Raw genomic sequence first — 11,555 nt, forward strand, 5'->3', positions numbered from 1 at the left:
AACTAGATTCTTAAGAACTGCAGGTGGGAATGAGTAAGTGAGGCAGAATAAGCAACTCTGGGAAAACACCTTTGAGAAACAGACTGGCTTGAAAACCAGCTACCTCCACAAAACTGGAAGGTGCGGCTATTATAAAGCAACTCCACCCGACATTAATCTTCACTCGCTTACTCAGGATGAAGCACCAGTCTCTGCCCAAGATACGGCATCGGCTTCTATTCCACAGAGAAACTCTCCCTTGAGTAAGTCAGATACTCTATGATTAAAATAGAGCAAAGATGAAAAGAGGAAAAAGTTGAAATGTCTTCAAATATTGGTGAGCCTCCATCACTAATGGTTTCCAAGTACACATGCTACTTATCCAGTGTCCACTGTGAGACAGTGGTCGTACATAAACACATCAGCACACGAGGACCACAGGCACTTTTTAAAAGTCAGAGTCAAGCACAAAATTTGGGGCCTAAAAAAAAAAATTGGGGGCCTAACATACTTGAGGCCCTGGATGTGATCACAAGCACTGGGGCAAAAACCCAGGTAGAGAGCAAGCTGTGTGAGTGCACACCTGTAATCCTAGCAGGAGACAGAAGGCAGAAGGGCTCAGCACCAACTCAATGATACTCTGGTTTACAGAATGAGACAGGTGGTACCACTATAATCTCTTTCACGAAATAGGATCTTTGTAAAAGAATCATAATGTCCCAGGCATATTTGAAAATACTAGAATCCTGTGTTGGTAACACAAGACGTTGAACCACTAAGGACGCTCCCCACAGAATAGGCCATCTATTAGGCTCCACATGAACTGATTCTGAGAAGATGGGAGTTCAGTCATGTGTTAATGAGATACTATCCACAGAGAGAATTTTCAGTTTATATCCTTTATAGTTAAATCTGCATGAGAAAAACCTAGCACTTTGAAGCAATTTACAAGTATGTACCACAGTAGGGGAAACAGCAAGCCAAATCAACAGCAGTTACCCAGCAGGATCGTCACTGACCTCTTGACCAGAAACATGCTCATACACTCATCTGCTAAATCCCACACAGATAGGTCATTACAGAAATGCAAGCTGTCAAAAGTGAGTAAGACAAACCTGCAGAAATGGATAAATTCAAAGGACAAAGATAAAGGCAGTCAGCACACCTAAGAAGCAGATACTGAGAGTTGGGCAGAAGGTGCAGAGACAATGCTGAGGAGAAGCAGAAAAGCAGTTAGGATTTGGGTACTGCACAAATCCCTTGGTCACTCAGATACTACAGTCACTAAGCTTCCACAGATCCTTTCCCATCACACCCAGAACAGCGACTCAGGGAGTGTGGAGAAAAGCTCTGCTTGCTTGGGCGTGGTGGGCAGGGACTGGGAGGACAGGTACCTCCCCAAGCAAGGATTCTGCAAGTCAGTGAAGGGATAGGACAGGACAATGCAAGGGGACAGTAGGCTAGGGCGAGTAAAAAGGCATAAAAAACAAGGTATTAAGAACAAAGCACTTTTCCTTTCTCAAAAGATTATGGGAAAAATAATCAAATATCCCCAAATAGAGTAAGATAATAAAGCTACTCCAGCAATAACTCACTGTAGCAATTCTTAGAAATCCTGCCCACTTAGAAATCCCAGTCATACAGATCTGTAAACATTTCAGTATGCAGCTCTAAAAGACTGACTTTCAAAATACCCAACATATCATCATCATAATTAATTTTGTATTAAATGCCAGGCATTTTTTAGTTAGTTTCAATCAGAATTTGTGACGTCCATAGTTAGTACTGGCTGGCCTATTTCTAAATTCTATTTTAACCTATATATTGCCCTACATCTCCTTTTCCCCTTGACATGTATTTGGGAAGAAACCAGGACCCTGCTCACTGGTGAAAAGCAAAGGACAGCAAAACGGCAGCACAATCACCCCAGAAGACAGGCTGCCTGCTTGCCCACTCACAGCCTCTTAGCAAGTGTGAGATCCTGAACCCAGCAGACCTCAGGTTACAGTGTGGTATTCACGTCCTTTGAGATTTTAATAAGCAAAGGATGTGTTAATTCTGTAGTTAGGCATAACCTAAGCTAACACACAGAAGGCACTGCAGAAATGGAGAGGCGCCCTATCTGACAGTAAACAGGCAGCCTGCCTAAAACAGAACAAGGAAGGCAGGCAGCTGCGTCTTTTTTTAGGTGCTGCAGGGTAATTTTATCTCTGCCATTTTCACCTACACACACCTAAATATGGAGCAAACTGCAGATTTCTACACCACTCAGGAACAAAGGATTCTAGAAATACTGTTTTATTCAGGCTTCAGGGGAAGGGAAGCAATGGGGTAGAAACAAAACAAAGAGACAGATGGAGTAAACACCCAGCCCCCCGGCCTGGGTCTGCAGCAGCAGCTGCTGGTTTTCATCATATTGCTGTTTTTTTCCTTCTTTGTTCCAGAGCTGGGAGCCAGGAAAGGGTGGAGAAGGGGAGGGGGGAGGGGGATGAGCGGCAGGACCGTCATCAGCTTACTGAAAGTCACCTGATCTTCTCCTCCAATCCCTAGTCTCTGACCTCACAATCTGGAACTTGAGCCAAAACAGCTCAACTGCGCACACACCGTGGCTGAAATGGAAACTGCAAGCAGAAAAGAAAAATGGGAACAGTCTTTTTGGAAAGACTTTTTACAGTTTTCGACAATAGGAATGTACACACACACACACACACACACACACACACACACACACACACACTTAATCTAGTAGATTAAAAGAAAAACCTGATTCTTAAGAGCTGGAATTACAGGAGGGAGAAATAGTTCCATTCCACTCTGAAGAAAAGGCTCCCTTCGTTTTAAATGGGATACCCTTGCCCCAGGGGATCTTCAAGAAAAAGGAAGCTTGTTATGTTGTAGTCTGATTTTTTTTTTTCCAATGGAAAGCTAACTTTAGCCAGGATCAGTAGGGACAATGAAGCAAATGCTATTGCCTCTTTTGTCGAACTCTGCTCTGTAGACAGTTACGGCATCCAAGCACTTCTAGAAACGCCTTGTTCAAGCACCCCGAACAAGTCAATTTTTCTTCAAATTCTTTTCTCATTATAAAAAATGTTACATTATGGTAAATATGCAGGAAAAAAATCTAAGAACAAAAAGCTAGCATTTTTCACACCTTTAATCACAGCACTGGGAGGTAGAGGCAGCTTGTCTATAGTTCCCAGACATCCAGAACTGTTACAGAGAAACTCTGTCTCGAAAAGCAAATGTCTAGTGTTCTTAATAGTATCCTGATACCTGACCTTTTATTTCTATATATCCCCGTGTAAAACATCTGTAAGAAGGGTACTCATAATTTGTTTCTTGCTTCCCCATGAACCACATTGTTCTTGATTATGGGTAAGGTAGTTCAATTTCAGGACACTTACATTCTAGAGCAATTAATCTTAAGGCCAAATGTTCACATGGGAACTCTAATTAAAGAGCCCCAAACAGAAAGACATAAAAATAGAAGGGGCCTTGGTGGGAAGAAGGAGGACAAAGAATTCAGCAGGAAGGGATAAGAGAGGGAGGTGAAGGAAAATATACCAAAGCGCACTATCTTAGATATGTGTAATGAAATTCTGAAAGAACCATTTTTTTTTTTTAAGGGAACAAACTGAGATAAAAGCAAGAAAACAGTAAGATGCACTAGCCCTTTCCCTGGAGCGCCACACTGCATCTCGGAGTGTGTGATAATCTGGAAGTCCTCCTGCAGAAAACTTTGGTCTCTTGTTTCCATGCTATGATGGCTGTAAGGCCCTAAGATGAGTTGTTCATTTATATAGTTGGTGTGGGCAGCTACTCAGAAGACAGTGTGTTACATAAGAGAATGCACAGAGAACAAGAGACCAAAGCTGAAGCAAGTGGGATAATGTCACCAGCATTTTAAAAATAGTCCTCTATTTTTGTTATAGTCTTGTGTTTATAATAAACTTAGGATTTAAGCGACTAAGATCTTTACATAAAGAGTACTGAAGACATAGCATCAAGGTATAAGACAGCACAGAATTATGTTTTGGTTAATGCAGGAAGGACAAAATTCATATTTGTATTTGCTTATAATTGCATTTTTAAAACCTGAAATAGAATTTAAGAATTAAAAAAAAAATGATGATTTTTAGAAGTGGGAATGGGAGGACAGGGAAAAAATGCTGGGTAGGAATGAGGTTGTCTCACAGGACCTTCAGTACTGAAATGTCCGTGCTACCCAAGCTGACAGACAGATGAAAGCACCAACAAAAGCCCCAGAGCAATCCAATAGAAACACTCTCCAAACTTGTTGCTAAGACTGGTCCAGTAACAGCAAGCAATTTGCTTCAGACTCAAGAATTCTTAAAGAGCACAAGCTTAACGGTTCTTCAGATCAGTGTGTTTTCCCAAAGCACACCAGAGCAGCTTTGAGCTCTAGCAGGCAGCTAGAGTGCCTCATTCTGCTACCCCACTTACTGGAGACACTGTTCTTTCTCACGATTTCATCTCTGCTCTCCAACTCCAGGTCTCTACTGCAAGAGAGTGCTCAAACTTGCGCAGGAGCTATGCCTGCAGAGCCCCAGCATGGTCCATCTGGATTTCTCCTGTTTCACACAGGTGATGGCATCCATCTCTCCAATCTCGTCAATCTCTAATCAAAAGTTTCCAGCTACTTTACTGACCCCAGGGAACTCCAAAACATTCTTCTACAATGATGCTATTGAGATCTGATGGAAGGATGGCAAGAAAAGAATTCTACAAAAACAAGGGCCTCTGAGATAATGCCTCTAGACAAACAAATTTCTTACCACCCCCTTACGGACAAGGATAAAGCGTGTACAGCTATTCTGACACAGGCAATGAAATGCTACTAAAAGAAAAGGTGGAAAGCAGCTTCTACATTGTGGCAGGCAGTGGGAAGACAGAGCAGAAAATGAAATAGACACTGAAGAAGTGCACCAAGCCAAACACAGAGTATGTGCTAGAATGCATGTTCTACAGTACTTACTACTTATAGTCTCTAAAAGTAGGGCCAAGAGTATTAACTTCAACACACCCCTCATTAAATCTTTGTGCACACTGAAGTTTGAGACAGAATAGTACCAGTGGACACTTAACTATATAATAATGGCATTAAGATGGAAGAAGCTAAAGGTATACTGAGCCTCAAACTAGAAGATCAAAGTATCAAAAAATACATTTAAAAGGTCTTTTAAAATTTATTTATTTTTTTTTATTTTTATCTTACATGCATTTGTGCTTTTGCCATGGCTGTCAGGCCCCTGGAACTGGGATTACAGACAGCTGTGAGCTGTCATGTGGGTGCTGGGAATTGAACCCGGGTCCTCTGGAAGAACAGTCAGTGCTTAACCGCTAAACTATCTCTCCAGCCCTTTTTTAAAATTCATGTTAGATGATAATCTGGGTTTAAATAATGGTTTCAATTTAGGCTTATCTCTAATACTTTAATATAGTCACATACCAGAGTTTAAATAGAAGCAAACTATAAAAATGGAATTATCTTGAGACAGTAAGGAGTTTTTAAAAATACAATATATAATCAGTGTGGTAAGTTCTAACATGTTTGAAGTAGCTCTTCAGTAAAAACTGTGACAGAAACTGATTATCAGTGTTATAATACAATCACTCATCTATCTAGAGAACTACCAAATTCACTGAAACAAGCCTCCTCTAAGTCTACTGCAAGGAAGGGTATGATCTCACGAAGCCATTAGACTAGAAAGCAAACACTGTCCAGACTTAGGACCCGGCGCCCCCAAGAAACAATGATATTACTCTTAAAAATAATAGCTTCAAAAATCAAAGGAACCAAGATACTAACTGCACCAGGAGACAAGATCCCTCTGCAACACAGTAAAATCTGACAGGCAGCATCTTGCTCTAATTTTACTGATCAGCCTGCCAAATGAACCTCCTGGTCGGCAGAGGGCAGCATCAGAAGCAGTTTTTATTTGACAAAAGCAGCAGGCCCGCTCTCTAACGTGACTGCATCACAACCAGGCCGTAACAATGACACATCAAAAATAAGAGGGATCCATGTGCCATCTCGTGGCGAAAAGGAGAAGGGCACTGCTGCATACAGATTCTCAGATCCTTGCACTTTAGAAGGAATTAAAGCTAAATTATCTTTACCTTCCCTTAAATCTTAACCAGTAATTGCTCCCTGGAACCTAGAACAGCAGCCTTCAAGCAAAATTTACAAAATTCTCTTCTAGTTTAGCTTTTAATCTCTGTAAGAAAGCAGCAGATCCTCCTGTCTGATATTGGTACCTAAATAAAGAGGATAAAACACAACTCAACCAAAAATAGCAGCAAAAGACCATAGAAAGTTATCAAAACAAGAATCAGAGACTATGTTCGACTGTGCCAAAGATAGTGATTGCAAAGGAAACAGAGGAGAGAAAGTAACAGACCCAGAAATTCAGAACACCGACCTCACTGTGCAGACGAGGAAAGGGCTGATGTATGAGGGAAAACCTCTGGCGCAATTTTATGCGTAAACAGATTAAAACAAGATATATTTTACCTCATCAGAAATTTTAATAATTTCTTATTTTTGGCAGAAGTATGAATTGATATAATCTTATAAACCCAGTGGTATGAGGTAAAAAGAATGTCACCTTTCAGAAACCACTGTGCAGAAATATAAAGTATACAAAGATAAATAGGATTTTTCCTGTAGTCACGTTTGTAAAACAGAATACTGAAACAAAATTCTCAATAAAGAATTAGTTATATATAAAGCTTTTATTATTCATGACAGAACACAACTGTCCACTTGAAATAATTCAATAGATAACACAAAACTTTAAAAAAGAAATAAAGCAAATTTATATATAATAATATCAAGAGATGATAAAGGATGTTACACAAAATATAGAATAGTATTTACCATGTGGAATCAATTTGCTATACTAAAAAGTATATACATGCTATTACTATAGTTGGTCCTTAATTTTCCAATAAAGTTTTGTTTGATGTTTCCCTTTTTTATTCACATGAACTGAATCTAAATTAATTATGTGAATAACATAGGCATATAAAAGGCTTGGTTAACCATGGTTACCACAGGAAGAAGGGAGATTGTTCTGTTTTAGAGTTTCAGTGAATTCTATACATTGTGGCAATGATGGTTAGTCATTCAGGAACTGCCTTTAGATAGGATCACAGTAACAGAAAAGACAGAAAATAAGGAACACAGTGGTACAAGCTTTGAAAGTTCACATTCTGATTGCTTCAATTTTCTCTAGGGAATGCTGGGCCTTCGAGAGAAAAGGTGTGAAGACAGCAATTTAGAAAAGTACAAACCTGAGAAGATTAGAAATGTTTAAAGGAAGCTGGTGAGACGGCTCAGTGGCTAATGGTGCTTGTCACCAAGCCTGGAGACTGAGTTAGATCCTCCCAGATCCCCATGATGGGGAGAATCAGCTCTTTCAGGCGGTCCTCTGACTTCCCAAAGTGCACCGCGATAACTGTGTGTTGTAACTCTGCCCATACAAAATACATGTAATAAAAGAATAAAAATTGGAAAACAAAACAAAACAAAACCCCAGAAATGCTGGAAGGTCAGTGTGGTGGCACCTGCCATCCTATAATACCAGCTCTTGAGAAGAATCAAAAAGATATTGCATTTGAGGTCAACCTGGGCTGCAGATTGACTAGGTAACTGAATTCAAGGTCAGCATGGGAAACATGACACCCAGTATCAAAAACCAACTAAGCCAAATCAAAAAAAAAAAAAAAATACTTAGGACACAACTACCTAGAAGTTTCAAAGACCAGGCAATATAATGAGCAGCAACAGACGAGACAAAAACAAGAATACTTACTATTTGGGAAGCTAAGAGAAGAAAGGACCAAGGCAGGGAAGGGTAGTGTGTGGTCTCTTCCAGTAAGTCAGAAATACACAGCTACAGATCCAGTGTGGACAAGGTGGAATCAACAAGGATCGTGGTTTTACCAACCATGAGGAAATGAGAGAGACGGAGGAATGATTATTACATTTAGCCATGGAGTTTAGGCGAGGGGTGCAGTCACCAAGAGGTGAGACAGGCTGGAAGCACCAGTGTGCCTGCACGACTGCCGGGGTCACAGTACTAAAGACAAGAAAGTGGGCTGGAGATGTGCTGTTGGTGGAAACAACTACCTGTGTGAGGTCCCAGGTTTGATCTTCAGTTTTGTAACTGTGGGGTTGACAGAGCACATAGGACCAACATAGGAGGTAGAACACTAAGCTAGTGGAAGGGCTACAGTTATTTATCATGTGCACAGGAGAGGAAAGGTGAGAAAGAGTAAAGGAACTGAGAGACGTATGCAGCAAGAATCTTAACGGTTCGTCATGATCCTTCATATAGGAACTGGGGGAAATCAGGGCTGGGAGACGGCTCAGTGGGTAGAGCAATTGCCACCAAGCCTGATGACCTGAGTTTGGTAAGGGACCTACATGGTGGAAGAGGAGAACTGGCTCCTACATGCCATCCTGTGATGTCCATATGTACACTGTGGCATGCACATATCCATACACTCACCAAATAATTTCTAAAAAAAGAATGATGTTGTGGAAAGTTAAATTAGAAGTAGCACAGTCAGGAACAGAACAGTCAGGAACTCATTTTGTGAGAACTCAAGAGTAATTTATAGTATCAATAGATGGAACACAAAGGGAAGTGGGTGATACAAACTGGTATCAGATTCCAAATCATTAGTTTCTAGTAAAGAGAAAAGCAGAAGGGTCTGAAAGAGATGACAGAGAACATAAAGGGCAGTACCCCATCTCTAGGTCCTCTGGGGTGAGGAGGACAGAAGAAAGCAGGAGAGACCAAAAGGAAAAGCAGTATTGAGGGAAGTCGAGGAGTAACACACAATGTTGTTCTAGGAACAGACCATCAATTCTAGAGAGTATTATGAAGTATTTTTGAGAACTTAGTTGGAAGACAGAATAAAAAATACACAGAATCTTAAGAGACTGAAATATGGGAGACTGTGAAGGACTGAAGACTGTGGAGCTTTCTGTGGCAACAAAACCTTGGCATTATATCAGATTCTATAGACCTCAATATGTCAAAGTTCGAGAAAGGATAATACAGGCTCACTTTCTACCACTGTGAGAGAGGTAACTACCAACACAAAATACATGTAGCACATTATCATAAGTCAGATTCCTTAATTATCATATAAATCAGAGTCCTTAAAACCCAGGTATTGGGTAGATTTGTGATTTTAGATCACAAGGAACTTTCCAAATGCTTTGTGCTAACAGCCTCACCCTCCTCAAAATCCAGGATAAGCTAGTAAGGAAAGGTTAAAAAAAAAAAAAAAAAAAAAAACAAAAAACAGGTGAGTGGACAGCACCTCTGGGTCTACTAAACTTTAGAAACAGACAGAACAGACATCTTTCTGCCAAGAGACTCGCTGAACAGGGGAAGTCAGTTGAGCTCTCACAATCTTGTTTCTAGAAGTTTAAGTGGCAGAAGCTATAAAATTCCCTAACATTAGCTGGGCATAGTGTTGCAAACCTGTAACCCCAGCACTCAGGACACAGAAGCAAAACTTCCAAATGAGGTTGCAGGCCAGTGGGTGCTAAGACCCTGTCTCAAAAAACAGCAAGAGCAAAAGATTTGTGAATACTAATAAAGATACAATTGGGTGAGTGCCACCTAGTGGACAGAAGAAAGTCACAGGGAAATGGCAAACACCCTCTGTTGCTGGGGAAGGGATTACTGGCCCCTCCAAAGGCTCCTCCTGAAGCCCAAAGCTAGGCAGGAGCAGCAGACTGGCCAGCGACCTGCTGTTGCCCATGCTCTGACTCCTGTATCAACAGTAACAAGCTGTAGAATAAAGGTAAATTTGGTCTAAACCTAACTAGAATACTGCTTTGAATAAAGATGAAAATAAAATTTAACTACTGGGTATGTTCCCAAGAACTTAAAAAGCAGAACCAACAGAATCCATGATAAAAGACTCCTTGCTGATCACAAGACGAAGTGAGAATGTAGACTGGGGGGGAGGGGAGAGGAAGACTAGCAAATTTCCATCTTCTAACGAGAAATCCCTTTACACTTATTTAATCTTTAATCTTTTCTCTGATACTCAATACTAATAAATAACTGACCCAACTAAAAGGCTCTTTTGCATTCTTACCTTTGGAAGCTGCAGGAACCAAGGCCAGGAGGAAAATGCATCAGATATTGAAAGGAAACAAAACAGGAATTACAGATAGAACTTGGTTATTATAGATAGTTGTAGCTCAGTCACCCAACCTGTTCAAGGCACTCGCTGACCCTACTAATTAAATACTCTGGTCTAGGAACAACACTTTAAGACAGAACCATAATTCATTCAAGAGAACTATTAAAATGAGCCTAAGCTAGCGTTTGGAACCTTGTATCCTTGTTGGTATACTGCCGCAAAATACTTACAAGCAGCAATTCTCTTTCTCAGCCCCATAATAACAAAAACATTCTCTTTTCCTTGGAATGGAAAAAAATCAATGTCTCCTCTTCCCAACCCCCTTCTACCCTCACCAGGAAAGGGAAAAGCTCTCCCTGTCTGGAACTAAGGAGAGCACTCACGTTTGGTCTGGACAGAGAAGGCAAGGGTAAGTTTGGCAAAAAGTTCGTTGTTCTCAAAGCGGTCTTCTTTCACCTTTGTCCAGAAGCAGTCCTGGGAAAGGTCCTCGGCCACGAACTGTATAAACAGACAGGTGGTAAGAGCTACTGGGCTGAACTCTAACTCCCTATGCTAGAAAAGTGACTAATTATCAGCAATGTTGACTAGCCTGGGATTACCTTAGGACACAGACAGTAGCTGTGCCCTTCATAGGGAAGCAGGAGACAATGCTTCTGGTAAGTTTACTGGTAACTAGTCAAGAATCAGAATCAGTTATGCTGATCTTCCTCCTAATCCCAAATTTTCTAGTTTCACAAGCATTAAAGCCTTATTCCCAATGTTCCTTGCTCTACATTTCCCCCACGAATCTGGCTATGTTGAACTTAGTTTCTAGAAGCAAAAGAATGACCCAACCACAGGGGTCACAAACACATCGTGGGCTGCACAAGCATAATTTCAGTCATGTGCACCTAGTGAAGTGACAGCTGTCAAACTACCATAGTGCTCATTTTACCACAGAGAAGTCAAATGTATTAAGATAGGCTGACTTTCATTAAGATATATTCATGTAGGGCCCACAAATCTTCCTGTGGTAATATCTCAAATAGAGATGTTGTATAAACATAAACACAAGTAGAACGTTAAGGTCAGATATGAGCCCTAAAAGTGGGTAGCCTATCCACACACAAAAATACGTTAAGAAAAGTAGTTTAAGATTTTATGCTGTAGAAAAACTTACCTTGGACCAGTTTGGCCTCCGGAGCTGCACCTCTGGTTTATAAACTTTTTTAGGGGTTAATCCAAATGGCAGAACGGGGGCTGCAGGAATCCCAAATCCAAAGGGGGGAGGTGGAGGCACGCCCATTCCAGGTGGAGGAGGAGGAACAGGGCCTCCAGGAAGAGGGGGAGGGGGAGGAGGCAGTCCTGGTCCTCCAGGCAAGGGAGGGGGTGGGGGG

At 41.0% G+C, this 11,555-nt stretch overlaps 1 protein-coding gene across 1 annotated transcript in view; it reads right to left on the reverse strand.

Moving 5' to 3' along the window:
- Positions 1-11,555, reverse strand: part of Diaph1 (diaphanous related formin 1) — a 95,409-nt gene that overhangs the window by 39,702 nt on the left and 44,152 nt on the right. The window contains exons 15-16 of the mRNA XM_050127947.1: positions 11,339-11,555; positions 10,563-10,677 (exon numbers count right to left, since the gene is read on the reverse strand). The exon at positions 11,339-11,555 is cut by the window's right edge and continues 488 nt beyond it. Coding sequence (XP_049983904.1) covers positions 10,563-10,677; positions 11,339-11,555 — 332 coding nt within the window. The remainder of the gene's footprint in view (positions 1-10,562; positions 10,678-11,338) is intronic.

The sequence above is a fragment of the Alexandromys fortis genome, unplaced genomic scaffold (genome assembly GCF_014885135.2).
Source record: "Alexandromys fortis isolate MF-2015 unplaced genomic scaffold, M_Fortis_MF-2015_v1.1 scaffold_283, whole genome shotgun sequence".
Lineage (NCBI taxonomy): Eukaryota > Metazoa > Chordata > Mammalia > Rodentia > Cricetidae > Alexandromys > Alexandromys fortis.